This window comes from Cannabis sativa, chromosome 9, assembly GCF_029168945.1.
Source record: "Cannabis sativa cultivar Pink pepper isolate KNU-18-1 chromosome 9, ASM2916894v1, whole genome shotgun sequence".
Classification (NCBI taxonomy): domain Eukaryota; kingdom Viridiplantae; phylum Streptophyta; class Magnoliopsida; order Rosales; family Cannabaceae; genus Cannabis; species Cannabis sativa.
This window is the reverse complement of record NC_083609.1, coordinates 21,154,813-21,175,881: the sequence shown is the minus strand read 5'-3', so window position 1 is coordinate 21,175,881 and position 21,069 is coordinate 21,154,813. Positions and strand designations below refer to the sequence as shown.

The 21,069-nt window shown below is 33.2% G+C and overlaps 1 protein-coding gene across 1 annotated transcript; it reads right to left on the bottom strand.

Moving 5' to 3' along the window:
* Positions 1-8,352: 8,352 nt before the first annotated feature.
* On the bottom strand, positions 8,353-12,541 carry LOC115723076 (F-box/LRR-repeat protein 4). Its single transcript, XM_030652485.2, has 8 exons — positions 11,914-12,541; positions 11,315-11,557; positions 10,759-11,165; positions 10,210-10,395; positions 9,550-9,742; positions 9,216-9,292; positions 8,971-9,121; positions 8,353-8,888 (listed from the first exon to the last, which is right to left on the bottom strand). Exons 1-8 carry the CDS (start codon positions 12,178-12,180, stop codon positions 8,589-8,591), a joined length of 1,824 nt encoding a protein of 607 aa, XP_030508345.1. The 5' UTR covers positions 12,181-12,541; the 3' UTR covers positions 8,353-8,588.
* Between the last annotated feature and the right edge of the window lie 8,528 nt (positions 12,542-21,069).

Sequence of the window (21,069 nt, the reverse complement as noted above, 5' to 3'; positions counted from 1 at the left end):
AATCCATTACGAGAAATTGAACAATAAGAACTCGAAAAATTCAATATATAAGATTGTGTTTGCAAACATGAGACACTAATCAAGTTTCTACTAAAGTTTGGAATAAATAAAACATTATCTAAAATTAAAAATCTTTGTTGAAACTTGATGCGGGTTTTTTCTCTAGCTTTGACCGACACTAACTCGTCATTACCAACTTTAAGCTTTAACTCTTCTGGAAGCAGATGCAATGAAGAAAATACATGGTTAGTAGACCCAGAATCAACAATCCAAGCAGATTTGTCATTCTCTAAAACACATGATTCAAAGACAAAAGCATTACCTTCGTTTGAATTGTTTAGAAGTCGGGGACATCGTTCTTCTTAATGTCCCTTTTCATTACAATTCGAACATAGAAGATTATGTCTGATAATTGTACTTGAAGAAGCAGCTTTGCTAGAGCCTTCATGCTTAATCCTTTTCCTCTGATTAAGATTTGCAAACCCAGGAGGACCCATTGCAATCAGATTCCGTTCATGGGCTCGTAATTCTGCTTCGAGCTTGTCCATGTCGGAGGAGTTGAAATTGTTGATCATGTAAGAAACAACAAATTCATTATACTCCGGAGGAAGACTATTAAGAATGAATTGGACCCATTGTTCTCTTGATAAATCAATTCCTAGTAGATTTGCCTTTTGGAACTTCAGATTCATCATCAACAGGTGCGAGTTTATGCAACTACCAGGATGCATTTTCACACTATAGAGTTCTTTTGCTAAGATATTAACTAGGAGAGGTTCGGGGTGAGGGTTATTCATATTGGAACTACAACACATCAATAAAACAGAAGTAAGGTTTGGGTTCATAAATTCATACACATGTTCAGAAAATAACAAATAATCACATATGTTATAAAAATACTAAATCTAACATAGTTTATTTTCCAATGTTTTCAACAAACTGATACAGTGTCCTGTTTAGGCGAGAGTCAAAGCATCATCCATTGAATAGAATTGTCAATTCAACTAAAATGATAATCATTCTAGCAACCTTTTATTCGATCAAGATTGGAATTCAGCGTTGTCCCGTTTAGGCGAGAGTCAAGGCAATTCTATCTTATGAGCTTCCACCATTGTTTCATATTTTGTAAGTCAAATATGGTCGCCACCATTAGGGTGATTCATACCATATAAAACACTTACAAAGCTACTTATCTTTCGAGATTAAACGGTGCGAACTTGCTAATGAACGTTCCTCCATTAGGGAGGATTACTCACTAAAACAAACGCTATGTAAAACAAACAATGGAGATCGAATGTCTCTTGATTAAAGCTCATTATTTTAAAATATGTATTTTGTATAATCATTTATTCCACATTATAATAATGAAAAATTACAAATTAAAGTTGGTTTAAATAAAAAATCAACTTTAATTAAATTTCAGTTATTATTTAAATTCGAAAAATAAATTCGAAAATAAAATGGAACAAATTTAAAAATATCTTGTTTAAGTTATTTTAGAAGAATCTAAAAATCAACTTAAATATCTTTGAAATTAGATATAATTAAATTAAAATTAAGTTGTAACCACTTAATTTGAAAATATTCCATTTTAAGTTAATATTTGAAAAAATATCAACTTAAAAAAAATATCTAAAGAATCTTAATAACCAATTCCTAAAATTCCTCAACTTAATTTTGAAATTTTAAATTCAAAAGATATTCAGATTTAAGTTGATTAGTTAGAGATAACTAGATTTCAACTTAAATAGGAATATTTAATGAAAAATTTAAATTAAGCTTCAGAAAGAATCTAGTTGGTTATAATTCTATATTTAATTAAATACAAGAAAATACATATAGTTTAGCTTAGAATAAAATTCTTTAAACTATGGTTTTCTTAAATTAATTTCAAAATAAATGAAATTAATTATGTTGCTAATCAATTTTATTAGGTTAAACTAATTTAATTAACCTAGTACAGTTATTCAAATCAGGCAAATGGGCCTTCACAATTGGGGTAGTTCATGTGAGGGGGTGCTGGGTTCAGTATGTCGTACCCACTTCTATGGCTCCCAACTCTCACACAAGGCCCAAAAGAGAGGAATTTAACCTTAAAATGAACAACTATTATTAATTGAATAGGCCCAAAACTAAATGGGCCTAAATAAAATCTATCAAAAACTATGATATTTTATTTAGCAACAACAACCTATATGCATCTATAACAAAATTAAACATATAGGCTCACACAGGCACACATTTGGATGGATTCTATCATGTTGCTAGGTCATACACAGATGAAAGAAGATTGCAAAATTTACCTGTTACAAATTATTTACTTGACCAATTGAACCATGTGTTAAAATCAGATCATTGGATCTGTCAACAAGTTAACCATGACTATTTACAATCAAGCAATAATAGATTTTATAAAACTTACATACAAGCTAAAACACATACTCCTGCAACAAGATGAATTGGATAGTTGGATGTAGGAATTATTTAATTTTAAATAACTATTTTGAAAATATTTAAATAATAAAATAAAAAAAATATTTCAATTTTTAAAATAAAATAATAAATAAAAAAAATTTAAAATTAAACCTACAATTTTTGAAAAATTAGGTTTCAACTAAACTAAATATCATTTCAAAAATAATTGCTAACTACCTTTTAAATTTTTAAAATTATTTTATAAATTAAATATAAAATAAAAAAAAATAAATATTTTTCAGATTTTATAATTTAATTTAAATAAAATAACAAAAATTTAAAAAATTAGCAAAATATCTTCTATTTAAAATTACATGATTATAATAATCTTATTTTAAATTTAAATAAGGTCAAATATTTTAAAAAAATTTAATTTAAACATATTTAATATCTGACCTTTAAATTTAAAAAATAAGATAAGATAATCAAATTTAAAAATAAGATATAAAATCAAGCAAAAAGATAGATATTTACTTGTTTTCAAATTCAAATTACACTAATATCTAAAATTAAATTTAAAAAATTCAAATTAATTTATTTCTGATATTAGATTTGAAAATTAAAAAGTAAAATTCAAAATACAAAACTACATAAAAAATCGGAAGTTAATTCCATGAAATAGCATGAAAAATCGAAGAAAAACGAAAAAATTGCGAGCTGTACGGACAATATGCATTGCATACTGTCCGCGCGCGCGCATTAGGGTGCTTGACCGAGAAACTCCGGTGTAGGAGGCGGCATGCAGCCTATTCCGCGCGCGCGAGGCTCAGTTTTCAGACAACATCTTGTCTGTGCGCGTGCTGTCCGAAGGTTGCCCCTCGTCCGCGCGCGTGGGTTGATGCACGACCACTGATATTTTTCGAAACTTTAAAAAATCATAACTAATTCAAATTGAGTTCTCTAAAAAGGTAAATAGCTTAATTTTTTCCATACTATCTAATAAAAATAATCCCAGAAATAGATATTCAATTATTTTTTACGAAAATTCACAAACATCAATCAATCATCAAACAACACTCAAAACAACATGACACCATCCAAAACATCAAACAAATCGTTTTAAGTCCAAATTTCTTGCAAGCAAATCAATTACCATGGCTCTGAGGCCAGTTGATGGAAATTATTTTACGAGGATCTTAGATCTACTCACAAGTATGTTGATTAACACCCTAAATATGAACTTCTAAAACGATTATGAAATAAACACATATAAAGTATGAGAAACCTTACATTGGGTGCAACGGAATTAAATGTCTCCTTCCGTTCAGATCTCTAACCCTTGTATCCTTTCTGTCGCAGAGTATTATCAAGATCTGAACCTGGATCTCTTTCTCTCCTTCTTTAGTGCTGAAACTCCTTCTTGTTGAATGTCTTTCTTCACGATCTTCCTCACTATGATTGAGGTATCACTTGCTGTGTGTGGGCACTACTCTAATCACTAAGAGGTTTCGAAATTTCAAGGAAGAAGAAAGAGAAGAAGATGGCAGCTAGGTATAGAGAGAGAAGGCTCAAGTTTTTCTCTGAAGGAAATCAGAAGTAAAAATGTAAATTTCCTGAAGCCTTCACTATCTATTTATAGCATTCCACTAGGGTTAGGTTTAAATTATTTGCCATTAAAATAATTAAAATATCAGATGAAAAAACCTATAAAAGTGGCCGGCCTAGGCAATATGGATTTGGGCCTTACTTTTTGCAATTTTGCAGTTTTATCATTTCTGCATCTCATTTTCTCAAAAACGCTAATTTTTCAAATTCAACCATTTAAATGCCAATTCTAACTACTTAATAACTATAAATAATTATTAAATAATATTGTCATTTATCATATTTATTAATTGAATCATACAAAGTATCATAATTAACAAATATGCCCTAAAAACTCTTTCTTTATAATTTCACCCTTACTTAGTGAAAAATTCACAAATAGACATAGTCTAATTTGAGAATTATAATTGATTAATCAAAACCAATTATATGAGTCTTACAAGCAATATTATCTCAACTAGTGGGGGGACCATGGGTCTATATAACCGAGCTTCCAATAAGCAGATCAAGAATTTATAACCTAAATTCACTGACTTATTAATTCTTCGTTGAATCCACGCATAGAACTTAGAATTGCACTCTCAGTATATAGAATGCTCTATATGTTCCACCATATAGACACATCATTAGTTATCCATTGTTATAATCCTAATTTGATCAATGATCCTCTATATGAATGATCTACACTGTAAAGGGATTAGATTACCGTTACACCCTACAATGTATTTTATCCTTAAAACACTTAACCCCGTATAAATGATATTTGAGCTTATGTGAAATGAGTACTCCACCATTTATTTTCGTTTGGTCAAGCTCGAAGGAGATCATCCTTTACTTACTATTCGCCAGATAGAAGCTATAGATTCCATGTTTATGTTAGCGCTCCCACTCAATTGCACTACCGTGTTCCCAAAATGTACGTATCACCCTGACCCAAAAGTAGGCTTAACTAACAAATCAAAGAACACGAATAACCTCTTGAGATTGAGCCTAATCATAACAGGATTAAGATCATTTGATCTAGGATCAACTAGGCGATATTGACTTGAATGGATATTATGGTAAGTTTAATAAATCTAAGTCAAAGTTCAATATTGGTCCCTTCCGATGCATACTCCATGCACCCAACCTGAGCTTTACTTTAACCAATGCTCTGAAAAGAACATAGCATTTCTCCAAATGCAAGTAAACTTTGTTGTAGATTATCATATCAGTAAAACCTTGTGTCTAATAAATTTAGGAAACTTTATTCACATAGTCATGTTTACTTTCCAATGTGTTGACAACACAATAAACAGGATCAAGTATGTGAAAAGGGTTTCGGATGAATTTATAAATCAAATAGACAAGCAATTGATAACATGAACCAAAACATACACAAATGAATGAAAAATACTTCTGTTTCTTTATTGATGTTGAATAAAATGGATTACATTGAAATGGAGTTTTATTTAGGGTATAAAACCCAATAGAACCTCTATAAAATCATGTGCTCTTTTACTTTCTTGCTCTTATTGTGTAACACGTGGCAAGCATCAACATTAATACAACTCCGTTGCTGGTTGGCCAAATCTGAGGTCAACAATTTGGTACTTTCATTGAGAGCAAGTTGATATCATATCCGATCAAATGCCATGGTTAAGAAGAGGAGAACTCCGGCTACATCGTTTGCATCATCAAGTCTCCCTCAAGATTCTCTAATTACATATCCTGATGTCCATGTTCCAGCCACGACTGGAATTTCCATGAACACTGCAGATGTGGTCAATCCTTCCATCTTGACAGACACTGCAATCGAATCACTACAACTAGCTAAGGTGACACAAACACCCTAGTGGATCTGAGAAATTGACCATTGCCTCCAAGGGAGGACCCTCCACTGGCACCTCCCACTTAAGGAAGGACCCATGGGGAATAACCCCCAGGAACAACAACTAGACCTCGTCCCCAATACTATGCTGGAGAGACAAGACTAGGAATTGGCGAGCCTGCTATTGGCAAGTCCCATGTAGACTTGGGAGAAGATCTCGAGTTAGCTAGACTTAGAGAGGTCGTTTGCCAAGCTGGCCAAACTAAAGAACCACACACAGCTAATTGCGATGTATTTGATCAACAAAGACACGAATTCTTGAAATGGATAGATGACTAAGAGTACGTCCTTTATTCTCTCCAAGCGGAGCTGGATCGCTGCAATAGAGAAGCCAACAACTTGATAAGGCGGATCAATCAAAAGACTGCACGAATAGATTAGCTCAAAAGCACATCACATTAAAAAGCCCAATAACTTGATAATAATAACAATGACAAATATTTATTTATCAATTAAAATTATAGCAATATTAAAATTCTGATAATTTAATTATTTTTTTATATGATTGTGCGTAATTTTTTTTGAATAAATTTAGCAACTTTATTAACTAGCAATCGTTAATAACAATAGAACACACTTTGTTGGAACAATTCTCCAATTGAAGCACACGACTTGGAGAGAAACAAGAATCCCTGGCTAAAACATAAGCCAACTCGTTTGCAGATCGTTTGACAAAACACAACTCAACATTATTTAAAGATCAGAGAAGAATACGAACATTATGAACTAATAGACCAAAAGAGGATGGCAAAGTAATTTGGCTATCAGTTTCCAAAATCAATTGTCCCCACAAATGACGGTCAATCTAGCTTAAAGCTTCTTTTATGCCAACAAATTCATCTATTTTAGGTTGCACCTGTCATTTCGGCATAAAAATCTCTGCCATTTTCTCCACTGCCTCCATCCGCTGATAACTACTCGACGCCATGGACACCCGAACGAACCCAGAACCAAGAACTAGTAACTAACGCCAGAAACCAATAAACCAAACTCAATGAGAGAAATTATAGAACCATGTCAAAAGACAAGACTACTGGGAAAACCTAATTAGTTTCAACACATGAAACTAAAAATTCTAACCCCATAAAAATACTAATAGGAATTAACCTAATAACAGTACAAAATAAAAAGATCAAAAAAACTAAAAAAAAAGAGTAAATTAAAACAAAAGAACGAAAAACCAAACGTTCACTGTAAAGCAACCAATTGTTGACTGTAACTCACGAAAACAATAAACTAAAGCCAATTGTTCAACAAAAGAACAAACGAACTAAAGCCAACTAATAACTCATAGAAACAGAAAACTAAAACCAACCAATCGTTGACTATAACTCACGGAAACAGGTTGAACCAATCTTCTACTGTCTTTGATCAACGACACGGAAGAACACGGAACCGCCGTCGTTGACATTTGCGAGAGGGAAGGAACTCGCCGCCGTCGTCTGCGATAGGGAGATCGTGCACTGCCGGCGTTTGCAAATGGGGAAGAGCTTACACCGCCGTCGTCTGCGAATGGGGAGGTGTCGTCATTGTCAGATCGTCTAAGCGGCTGGGCTGAAGCGAAGGAAGAAACCTTAGAACGTGACTCTCTCCAGCACGTGTTATGATTGTGCGTAATTATTGTTGAAAAAAGATGTAAATATAATTAAAACTATAAAATACACATATTTTAGTAATTAACTCATCAATGATAATAAAAATACAAAAATATAGAGCACGAATTTGAGCTCATATAAGAAAATGAATTGATCTATTTAAGAAATTTAGGTTGACCCAAATTAAGCACGACACGAATCCGAGCACGGCACAAAACTACCGAGCTTGCAGACCATGTCGGGCCTACCCTATAAAATTATTGCACGCCATAACACAACCCATATTTTTTTATAGCACGACATGATACGACCCATATTTTTTATGGCTCGGCTCGGCACAATTCAAACTTTAAAAAGACTAAAAAATATGATTCAAGCTAGCACGAAACAAACATATTTGCACCCATATTTTGAGTACTTTTATACATAAAAAAAAATTACACCCACCCTAAATCCTAAGTCCGTCTCTGGGTTACATATCATTTTTCTCGTGTTTGAACTTATTCACTTCAATTTTTCTCACCCTCTCTAACTGAGCTAGATATCATTAATTTTAACATGGAAATAAATATTTTATTTTAATTTTAAATTTATATAACTTGTATTTTTTATATAACTATCAGCTAATGATTACTATTAGACTTGGAAAAATTATGCCTTATTACACAATGAAAATTATTCTTATTTATAACCCCAATCCCAAGTTAGAGCCTTTTTCCTTTTTTAACGAGTAAATGATTTTTTTTTTCTCATACAGCTTTGAAGAAGGTTTTACTGTAATAATAAAACGGTCTTTCTTTGTAATTTCAAAAGATCTTATAGATGTGTAAAGATGCCCAAAGAAAAAAGGACTGGGCAGCTTCAAAATTTATTAGTCAAGAAAGAATTGCTTCTTTAAATTTCACAATCTCCTTTACATTAAAGCATATTTTTGCATATGTTAATTATTATAGTGGGGAAAAAAAAAACCGTTACAAACAAGCAATCAGACTAATATAACCACAAAGAAACATAAAATTTGATCATTAGTTGGTGGTTTGGGGTTTGTATATTGTGTGTGGATTTCATTTCAGGGTTGGAAGAGCAGCAATAATATAGAGAGTTTAAATAAGGTCAACGCAGAGATAAGATATAATAGAGCCAGCCCTCCTTTTGGTCCTCTGGCTGACTTTCGTCTTCTCAACAAGCAATTTCTTTATATTGGGACAACTTGAAACCACAGTGGCAACACCAGAAGATGAGATGCCTGGGCAATACACCATGTGGCAACATTCAAGCAGAGTGCAGTTTTTAACAAGATGGGATAGCCCAACATCTGTTATTTGACGGCAATGAGACAACACTATTTCTTTCAGATTTGAACAGCCTTCTCCTAGCTCGGCCATTGCCATATCTCCCAAATTCTGTCCCATCAAAATAAACATAAGGCTTTTTCTGCCCGCCTTTGAGAAAGAGGAGGAGAGGGAAGACAAGGAAGCAACATACCTGGAGAACACTCACGTCGAGGTAGGTAAGTTGAGGACAACCTCTTGCAATGGCTATTATTCCAGCATCGCCGATTTGATGGCAGCCACTAACGTTTAGACGCTGTAGCGAGTTACACTTACCAATGGCAACAAGTGCCTCGTCCCCGACCCTAATAATTGATATATGAGTTAAGACAGAAATCAAGGTGTAATTCAAACTCAAATATTTGTATTTTACAAAAACAATGAAATAGAAAAATTCACCTATCACAAAATCGGAGGCTAAGATCTGTCAGGGACTTGCAATTCTCTCCAACAGCTTTAATTCCTCTGTTTCCAACCTATAACCACCAACAACAAGGATATATATGCTTTCAAAAATAATTCACATGGTAACTACCTGACCAACCACTACAAGAAAACGACACTCAAATGCATCTTATAAGGCATTTCTCAGTAATAATGATATGGTTCTAGAGTAGTAACCTTGTCCGAAAGTATCATATTTACTTTAGTCTAAAAGGCATATATAAATGGATCTTATGGGAGAAGGAACACTTATAAACGATGTAACTAATATGTGAGGCAGAAAACATGCCTCGTAACACCGACGAATGTGAAGCTTCTTCAAGTTCCTACAGCCTTTGGCTATAAAACAAATTGCCTCATCTCCAATACTTGAGCAATCGACTAAATCAAGAGCTTGTAGGAGCTTGCAACCCAGTCCAATCTCGAGGAGTGCACGGTTGCCAATCCTTTGGCAGTATAGCAGCGTTAATTCAGTAAGAAGCCTGCAATTATCCAGGATATATGAAATAGCAATCAAACTAAAAGATATAAACTATTGCGTGAACAGATGTCAATATTAGTGCAAGTGCAACCGAGAGACTTGACATGAAGAAAAAGCGGATTTAGAAATTTATCTGAACAAGCATAATTAATGTAGTGGAACAACCAAATAACCGAGCTCGTCCTAACACAAACTAGTCTACTTTAAAAAAAAAGGATAAATAAGAACAGCTAATTGGCACAAAACAAAAATGATTATTATTTCTCCAATCAAGCTGGAAAAAGAAAAGTTCACGCTTCATGGAAAGGAAGAAATGGCATATTTTTAACACGCTAGTAAAATTACAGAACTTAACATAATTCAAGAATAGTCTGCTCATGTAACTTAAACGTCAACTCCATCCTATTCATTCATAGTATTACCTCCTATTATATACCAATTTTAATTCAAGCTGGGAGAGATACATACGAGCAAGATTTCCCAATGAATTCCAGTCCCAGAGTACCAATATTGTGGCACCCGTTAACAGTAAGATGTGTAAGCTCCTTGCAGCCAGTGGCAATTGCTTCCAAACCCTTGTCACTTAGGAAATAGCAGTCACTTACAGTGAGATCCTTTAGCTTCTTACATCCATTCCCAATGGAGCGCAAACCCCTGAGTTTTAGAATCAGGATGAAATAAAAGAATGAGTACCAGAACACACTAGAAATTTAAAGAAAGATATAAAGGAAAAGAGAATAATCCAAGCCGTTACCACCTCTCTTCTATCTTATAAACTAAGCCACCCAATAACATTTAGATAAACAATAGAAAAATTGGAAAATAAAACTAAGAGGAAATGTAAAAGACAAAAAAAAGTACGTAATATTTATTTTGCTCTAATGAGTTCTACGGTTACAGATTCTTCAAACCTGTAATCAGATAGCACATTACTTGACAATAAATGACCAAAAGCGCATATCAAATAAAAAATTGTAAGAACTGAGAGACGACAAATACTAAGAAAACGGCACTAACTTATCTGTAAATCTCTGGAAGCTATATAGAGCTAAAAACTCCAGTGACGCACAAGAAGTGCCTACAGCTTTCAAGGCCTCATCAGTAACATTGATGCATTGTAGCTTCAATACTTTCAAAGATGGGCAACCATGGGCTACAGCAAGCACCCCTTTGTTGTGCATGAACTCAGAATCTAAAGAAAGGGTCTCAAGGGACTTGCAATGTCTGCCCACTGCTTCCAGTGAGACATCGGTTATCTTAGCACAAGCAGCAATACCAAGAGCTTTCAATGAATTCCCACAACCAAGGGCTAATTCAACTAAACCCGTATCAGTCAAAGCCTCACAAAATCGCAAATTCAAATCCTCAAGCTGCTTACAAGACTGTCCAACAGCAGCTAGACCATGATCTCCAACATAGCAACCCTTTGAAGAAATTCATATACCAAAATGATATGTCAAAAAACTTGGGGAAAATGAGGTAAACAATAAACTATATTTTCATTTTTGAACAAAAAAGATAAGCCCCCATAAAACACCTTACAATTTTTACGTGTAATAAACAAAAAATTCACCTGCAAATCTAAAGCTGTTAAAAATGAGCACTTATTGGCGAGTGCAATTAAGCCAGAACTTGAGATGTTCGAGCACCAGATTAAGCTCAGCTTCTCAAGTTTCGGAAAACCATCGCCAAGGGCAATCAACCCAGCATCAGATAGACTACATGACTCAAATCCAACATCTTCAGGCCCATCTTTTTCAGTTGCATATAGTTGAAGAGACGAAACCACATTATAATTATTCCCGCGCCTTCTTCCCTGTACCCACAATCAAATAATCAAATTGTTGAAAGAGCAAGAAAACTAATAAACCGGGTCAAATACCATGAACACGAACAAGCTTAGCCCGATTGGTACAACATCCACCCCAATTCAATCCAATCTAATGCGACAATTCAAATGTATATTACACATCGAGAACATTGAGATTCAAAAGTCAATTCCAAGCTCATATGAAAAAAAATATATATTCTAATTTTCCCTGTTAAGCCAATCATACGACCCAGAATTTGAAAAGAAAAGAGTAATTGAGGCAAAATCAAGAGAATCACAATCTAGAATGGGGCAGAAACTGATGGTCAATTGGTTCGGCATTAAATGAAACAAAAACTTACGAGCTGAACGGGGAGCGTAATACTCAAGCGCTCATCAATGTGAACGTTACGAACATTGAAGAATCGGCGGGCGAGGAGCTTGATGAAGAGGTCGGGACTGCCGGTGGCGCCGACTCGGAGCGTGGTGCGGCTAAGGCGCTCTAGGGCTAGCCACCGCTTGCAGACGAGGGAACAAGCGTCCCGGCTGGGTTTAGAATCAAGTAGGCGGAAGATCTCAACGATCAATTCGTCCGGTAGACAAGTGTTGATCCAATCATGACCTCGCATTTTCGTTGGTTCTTTTGTTTGGATCAGTCTTTCTATGCATCCAAACTGTAGCTTTACGGGTAATCCTAGAAGAGAATTTTCCGGGAAAAGAAAGTGAAGGAAAGGAAGTAAACACAAAAGTTATATGTATATATATATATTTAAATAAAGAAATGCGTGCGTGTGTGTATAAATAGAAGGAAGGAACCGGTGGAGTAGGCGGTTGGGTTGGGTTGGGTAAGAATGTTTTGCCGGCAATGCCCTTGCTTTGATACTCAACTCAACTGCTTATTCTGCTTCTGTATTTTCAACCTGTTTTTTTGGTAAACATGAGAGTTACCATTTTAACTCTCCCATATCTCGTACCAAGTATTGTCATCACATCAGGTGTCAAGTAGTTACCTTTTATATGAGTTTGGATAAACAAACTAGTACGTTTTGAGCGGTTACTCATTACTGATGATTAATTAAGAAGATTCACCCGTCGTTTCTACCACCCTCTCTTACGTGTCAATATCGCTATTGGTTTAACTAAGTATCAGGTCCTATATAATTTGATATAATAGCTTTTAGGGAGCATCGCTAGCCAATCGGAACGCGACATGTCGAGAAGGTGCTAGGCACTACAGGTGCTAGGCACTACTGGTGCCTAATAATAATGCTATGTACATTTCTCCTACGGGTTAGGGTCCCGCACCACACCCTTTTAATGGAGCGGGGATTCTTCGTTTAAGTGGGGAACAGAAATATTTTATTTTATATTTTTAGTAATATTTTATAATAATGTAGGTTTGTATTTTTTTTTTAAGTATATTTGTTAAGCAAAAATTTTACATTTAGAATATTAAAAATAAATACAAAACACAATTTCACTTATGCTAAAATTATAGCATAAGAGTTTATTAATTTGAGTTCGACCCATCCAAGATTATAAGAATAATCTCTTAATTACAATCCTTTCGTTTAAAGGAGATACTCTTTGATTCCAATTACGATGATATTAAATAATTAAAACAAATTAGGGAAATTTGGGGTAAATTTGAAATTGCAGCTGAACCTAGTCAATTTAATTAACCGAGCTGCCTACATACCTTCTTTGTCAAGGATCAAGCCACTTGTAGTTCAGAATACGGTAATTTAGAATTTGGATAAAAGGATTCCGGTAGATGACCATTTTCAGGAATCATTTGCTATTTAAAAATTTAGAAAAATTCCTAAGTGGATGACCTTTTATGGAATTTTAAGATTTGTGTTTTATATCATTTTGCGGTATCGGTGACTGTACTTAGTGTTAGTAACTAAGTTGCCTACATATCTTTTTATAGGAATCAAGCCAAATGTAGTTCCGAGAATGTTAAAAGATTTTGTATCTTCAATAACTTTGTGGAGAATTTACTCACTTTGATATTTTGAGATAAATGACCTCACTTGGGATTTTTGAAGTGTATGACCTCATTTGAATTTTGTCGAGGTGAATGACCTCTTTGAGAATTTTAGAAATTGAAATTGTACTCAATCTTGGCAATTAGGTTGCCTACGTATCCTTTTAAATGGAATCAAATCAAACGTAGTTCATACTGTTAGATTATTTTTGATCTAGTATTCTTTAGAGACATTGAGTTTATTTTAAATTGAAACTCATTTTTAGTCTAATAAATAAATTTAGAGATTACTTGAATTACAATTCAATTTTGAAGAGAATTATGAAATAAAATTCAAATTTATTTGGGACTTTGTGTCTTTACAAAAGTAATTTTAATCTTCTATTATGGAATTAAATCTCATAATATTTTAGAATGATATTTTGACAAGAATTATGACTATATTTTTTTTAGTCATTTTTTGTATTTTGTCAAATATTGGAATTTTTGTTTGACACATATAATTTCAATTCTTTTTATTGAAATGATTGTGCATTTTGTACTTTAATGGCATAGCTTGTCGTTCTTTGATATATATATATATAATATATATTTCACACATTCGACATTCTAATAGTACACAAACCGAAATTGTTAGTAGGCTAACTCTCTTGAAATATATATATAGGGAATTTTGATTTTATATACTTAACAAATTAAAAATTTTTATTATTAAACTAAAAACCTAAATTCTAAAAAAACTATGCCTTTTTTTTCAAAACTCCAAAAATACCCCCCTCACAATTCATCCATTCTCTCTCTGCATCATCTCTCTCTCTCTCTCTCTCTCTCTCTCTCTCTCTCTCTCTCTCTCTCTCTCTCTCTCTCTCTCTCTCTCTCTCTCTCTCTCACATCCCAACCGCCCACCCTCACCACCACCTCCGACCTCTATCCTCCGACCTCCGACCCTCACCACCACCTCCGACCACCCGCACCAACACCCCGACCCAGCCCCACTCTGTCAGACCACCCAAAAGTCGCACCCCCTTAGCCCACTCTCTCTTCTTCTCTCTGAAATCGCAGGACAAAAAAAAAACAAAAAAATTTCTCCCCAGGTCCGATGGTCGGACCATGGGGTCCGATGGTCGGACCATGGGGTCCGACCAATCAGACCCATCGGACCCCATGGTCCGACCATCGGACCTGGGTCTCTCTTCCTCTCTCTGAAAACGCAAAAAAAAAATAATAAATAAATAAAACATATAGGTCCGATGGGTCTGATTGGTCGGACCCCATCGGACCCCATGGTCCGACCATCGGACCCCATGGTCCGACCATCGGACCTGGGGGGAATTTTTTTTTTTGTCCTGCGATTTCAAAGAGAAGAAGAGAGAGTGGGCTGAGGGGGTGCGACTTTTGGGTGGTTCGAGAGAGTGGGGCTGGGTCGGGGTGTTGGTGCGGGTGGTCGGAGGTGGTGGTGAGGGTCGGAGGTCGAAGGATAGAGGTCGGAGGTGGTGGTGAGGGTGGGCGGTTGGGATGTGAGAGAGAGAGAGAGAGAGAGAGAGAGAGAGAGAGAGAGAGAGAGAGAGAGAGAGAGAGAGAGAGAGAGAGAGAGAGAGAGAGAGAGAGAGAGATGATGCAGAGAGAGAATGGGTGAATTGTGAGGGGGTATTTTTGGGGTTTTGAAAAAAAAAGGCATAGTTTTTTTAGGGTTTAGGTTTTTGGTTTAATAATAAATTTTTTAAATTTTTTAAGTATATAAAATCAAATTTCCCTATATATATTATTCTTGTCAATATATATATATATGGATGATTTCTTAATGGGTAATACCTATTAATGGGTACTAAAAAAATTGATGAAGTAGCAATTTAGTGACTTGCTAGAGTAGATTACCAACAAGTTTTTTTTTTTTTAAAAAGTATATTTCCTTTTTTAATTATAGAGAATGATGATTTTGAGAAATTATTTTTAGAAATTAATTTATTTTACTTAATAAAAAATAAAAATATTTAATCACAAATTATAAAATTATAAAATTATTATTACAACAAAAAATCATACTTTTAGTCACAATAAAACTTGTGACTAAAAGTAAAAAAGTTGTGACTAATTATAAATTGTTATTTCTACGTTGTGACTAAAAAGTTCATGGTTAAAAGTATTAGTCACAAAAATCACAATTTGTTGTGACTAAATGTATTTTTAGTCACAATACTTGTTGTGACTAAAACTAAATTAGTGACAACTTATAATTAAATACTATGTTTAGTCACAAGTAACTTTTTTGTTGCGACTAAAAGTCACATTTAGTCACAATTTTTTTTTTATTTTGACTAAAAAGTTATCACTAAAGATGGTCTTTTTTGTAGTGATATTGTATTTATTATTTTGTTGTTGGCTAAAAATTGAGTCAGCAAACATCATATTTTATGAGAGAGAAAAAAGTTAGCTACTAATGTCAAACTCTATGAAACCAAATAAGAAAAGTAAAATAAAAAAAGTAAAAGACATTTGTTGCTATTACAAATATCCAATATAGGATGATCCAAATTTTATAGCACTACCACTTTTATTTTATTCCTCTCTTTTGTACTTTTTTTTTTTATATATATGAATTCTCTTTTTTATAGTTTACCTAATGCAATAATTAATATAGATTAACAAATAATGATGTAAGACTAACCACCCTAAAAATTACAAACTCTTTAAATTTTCATTTAATACAAGAATTACTTAATTATAAAAATAAGTAAGAAAAAAAAATATTTTCGTATCTTATAACACAAAATTAATTATAATATTATTATAGAAACTTAAATTTCTAAAATTTAAACTAAAAAATTATAAGAAAAATATGTTATTACAATATAGGCTAAATAATTAATTATAATTAATATTTTTTTTATATTGATAAATTATTATGTATTTTATAATATATGTTATGCCTTTTTTTAAAAAAAATATATTTTTTAGAATGGAAATATTTGTTGTAGTGAGGTTTAAAGGTGTAATTAAGTTTTTAAATTACCATAATTAAATTGTAAAGTATTAATGTATTAATGTATATATGGAATGAGGACAAAAATAGAAAGAATGGATATAAAAAATGACTTCCATGTCATCAGGTAATAGGTTAAAATAAAAAATATTTAATTTAAAATTTTAATTAATAGCTATAAATATCAACTATTAGATTTGATCTAATGGCTAATAATAGAATATTCATTCATAGATAATAACCATTAAAAGCATTCCCATATATATATACCATAAACAAAGTCAGAGTTTCCTCCAATTTGATTTGGAATGATTTTGCTATGCACATATATAAACCATGTATATATATAAAGCTTTGATTTCAAAAAGTCCCAAATTCAATTAGCTTTTTATTTCCTTCATATATTTATTCTCTCACAGATTGACTTTTTTCAACTTCACCGGGATTGGTTTAGTCAAGTATCTTGATAACAGTTTTTTATACCATTCTGTGTTAGTGTATTTGAATGAGGTATGAGATACACAGACAATTTTATTTTTCTTTGATTATGCTAATTTGAGAATTTTGACAGCATCACTATTTCATTATTTAAGATTTTTAACTTCTTCTTTAATTATGAACTTCATATTGATTTATTTTCTGAAGTCTAGGGAATCCAAGAGAAATATAAAAATCATCAATAAAAAATTATCAGCATAACAATTCTTTTTTTCTCTGTTAAAATTTATATCTTCCTCTTTGATTATACACTCCCATATTGACTTATTTTTGAAGTCTAGGGAATCAAAGAAAAACATAAAATCTATAAAGAATTTGGCAGCATAACGGCATAGAGACATTAAACTCTCTTATTTTTTCTTTGGCTATATCTCACTTTTGAAGATCTTTTATGGCTTAGAAAGCCTAGATCAAAGTGAACCAAAGAAAAAAATAAGAAAATTTACTGGAGAAGAAAAGAAAAAAGTTTAGAAAGATGAAAAGAAAATAAGGATAACCCTAATACTTACTACAGAACTTCTTTGAAGATGAGAATATGTTAGTATTTTCTCTGCAAATTTTGGCAGAGTTTTTTTCTTTTCTTTCCTTTTCTCCTCCCCGTCCGATTTTTTTTCCTCCATATAAGCTATTTTTTTTACGATATGTTGATATGAGAGTGGAGAGGTGAGTGGTGGGTGGTTATGAGTTACTGGAGAGAAAAGTGGAAAAATATTAAAATATAATAATATATTTTTTTTTTCCTTTTTTTTTTGAATGAGTCCTACTTTTTTTCTGTATTATTTTTCTAATTTATTACTATTATTTTATTAATAATCATAAATAAAAAAAAAACGATTTAATAATATTATTATTCTTTTAATAGATTTTATATTGTGTTTTGGAGATTGGGATTCTCAGCAACTTCAACACCTCTTCCCGACCGATATCTCTCAAGCTATCCAATCCATCCCACTCCTACAGCCTCCTGGCCAAGACCGCTTATACTGGTCCCGTACCCCCCATGGAACATACACTGTCAATTCGGGATATCACCTCACCCATGACATTATACACCAACTTGAGCCCTCTCCCTGTATCACAACTCACCAAGAAAAATAGTGGAAGATGACTTGGAACATGAAGATACCCCTAAAAATAAAATACTTCACCTGGCGAGCTTACCATGATGCTCTTCCTACTAGTGTGAACCTCTACCGCCATCATGTAGTGAGATCCCCTACTTGCTGTCGATGCAATAATCACGAGGAAACCTTAGCACATGCTTTGTTTGGTTGCCACTCTGTCCAGAAGGTTTGGAAATTAACTACATTTTATGATAACATTGTTAAATTAAAATCCTTACCTTGTCATGATGTTTTCTATATATGTACTGATATTATGACACCCAAAGAATTTCAGTTCTTTGTAAGTCTTCTTTGGAAAGTTTGGCATTGCAGGAATCAAGTCTTACACCATCAACCAGACCAAGATGCCTCAACTCTTATCCAGTGGACGGAAGATTATCTCTACCAGCATGACCAGCACAACGACGGCACAGCTCCACTCAAGTTTTAAGACGGTAGTCAGCCCCCATTTCAGTGGCAACCACCGCCAATCGGTCACCTAAAACTCAATGTTGATGCGGCCCAAAACACACACCGGAACAGAATGGGGTTTGGCAACCATAAGGCAGAGGTTGTTGCTGCCTTGGCTATCCCCTGGAAAGGAATACACCAACCGCTTATAATGGAAGCACACGCTCTTCAACTCACTCTTGATTGGTGTCAAAAGAACTCAATTGGGGTAAACTACATTGAATCTGACTGTCAAACTCTCATTCATGCAATCCATTCAGGTTGCACCATTAACATCCATCTGCAAGAGCTTCTTCACAAAATTATTAGCTTACTGTCTTCTCTTCCTCAAGCTTCGATTGGCTACATCCAACGAGAGGCCAACTCCACCGCTCATCAACTAGCAAAGCAAGCTTTAGGCCTAGATCAGTAGGCTATAGATTACCAGATCTATTCATTCAGTCCTTTACTTGAGATTGCTTTTGGCTACAGATCTATTTCTCTTTCAAAAAAATAATTAATTTATTAAATAATAGTCAATGTGTAATATTTTAATTTTTATGTAATTTAATATTTTTATATATTTAAATTATTACTATAAACTTTATTTTTTTATTAGGGGATTTCCAGTTCCGTCCCCGGCCCATTCCTAATGGGAAATAAGCAAGAATTGTGAATTAAAATCCTTGATGAGAATGGGGATTGGAGAGCACTCTCTGCTAATTTCCCGCCTCGTGTGCATCCCTAATTGAGAGGTGATTGAAAATTATTTATATTTTTTTGACGTAAAAATTATTTATATTGTTTAGTAAGATAGGAGGAAGAGGTGATAATCATTTTTTTTCATTTACTAAATTCTAATTAGAATTATAATAAATTAATAAAAAAAATTAATGAGTTTAAAATATAAATAATCGAAATTGATATTTTATTATAAGGTAAATGACAGCATAAGTACCCAAAGTTTTAAGTTTGTAAGTCGGATAAACTCAATATTTATTTTTAGCGGCATATTGTAAACTGTAATTTTTCTCCAATTTTGTAATTACAAACTCTGTTGTTGTCTAAAACGGGGCACATCTAAGGACTAGATTCTAGATCATTAGGTCTAGACATAAATATGTAGTATTAGTTTCTTCTAAATGTTCTTTTAACAAATTCAAAACAGTATTTTTTACTAACGAAATTGAAGGAAAATTATATTTTTACAAACATTGTGTACTTATGCCGCTAAAAACAAACATTAGGTTTATGCCGCTTACAAAATTAAAATTTTAGGTACTTATACCACTATTTACCCTTTATTATATTATTTACTAAATTGATTGGAAAAAAATTATAATTATTTTTATTTTGTTACATAATTAAGAAGTATAATTGAAATATTTTAATTTAACTAAATTGTTCTTTCTAGAAAATGCATAAATTAGGAAATAGTTTGTCATTCTTTTTCCTTAATAGATATTTGTTTTGTTTAACGAGTTTTTCAAAAATTAATGGAAAAGATAGGGCATAAATTAAAGAAAAAAAATTATAATTGTAATATGGTTGGGACGTTAATGATACTTAATTTACGAGTCACTGGTATTGAACTTGTCACAATTGAGTTTTTATAGCTTTTGTCTCAAGAACACTCTCTGTAAATTCTAAATGTTCGAACCATTTTCATGGTGATGGCGATGTCCTATTTATAGGTTGTCATGCATTATGGGTCAAATGGATTCAGACTTGATTAGGGTTTATGCACATAAAATGTCCCACCGATGGGAAAAATACAAAATAGATGCTTGATAATAGGAGTACTGGGCCTTGTATGTTCAGCCCAATCCTTGAAAGTAGTAGTCGTTACAGTTCATTGTACCTTTGACAGTGACATGATGTGCGTGAGCTATAGTTTGGATTACGGGGAAAGTCTGTGTCAGAGTAGTGGTTGTGCTAACTGTTGGGTTTTGTGCCCTAAATAAAACTCTTTACAATCTGATTAGTTATCAATATAAGAAATTTGAAGTGATTTATGTTTGCATGAATTTTACATGCTAATGGTTTAATATGTTTATTACATTTACACACAAAATCTGTTAAGTCCAGATCTTATGTTTATTCACAATTACAGTATCGTCAACACAGTGGAATGTGATTGTGATTATATGAATCAAAAGACTAAGTCCCTGTTTCATCAGTGTTTTGGATTTACACTAATGTGATAATCAGCGATGATGTGTACTTACACTTGGAGTAAGTGTTGTGTTCTTTCCAGGACATTGGTAAAGTATACTAGTTTCGAATGTATGGAGTATACATTGGACTGGACCGATATTGAACTTAGTTAAGATATTATAAACTTACCGTCATATCTTTCCAAGTCAATATCAGTAGTTGATCTTAAGATTAAAAGAATCTAAATCCTGATATGCTTAGGCTCAACTCAGGAGTGTTATTCATGTTCTTTGATTTATTAGTTAAGTCTACTTTTGGGTCAGGGTGATACGTATATTTT

Excerpts from the sequence above, each read along its gene's own strand:
- LOC115723076 (XM_030652485.2), bottom strand. The coding sequence starts at position 12,180 with ATGCGAGGTCATGATTGGATCAACACTTGTCTACCGGACGAATTGATC. Across the intron at positions 11,558-11,913 it reads TTACGCTCCCCGTTCAGCTC|GGAAGAAGGCGCGGGAATAA; the intron begins GTAAGTTTTTGT and ends TTGTGGGTACAG. Across the intron at positions 9,293-9,549 it reads ACATTCGTCGGTGTTACGAG|GTTGGAAACAGAGGAATTAA; the intron begins GCATGTTTTCTG and ends TGGTGGTTATAG.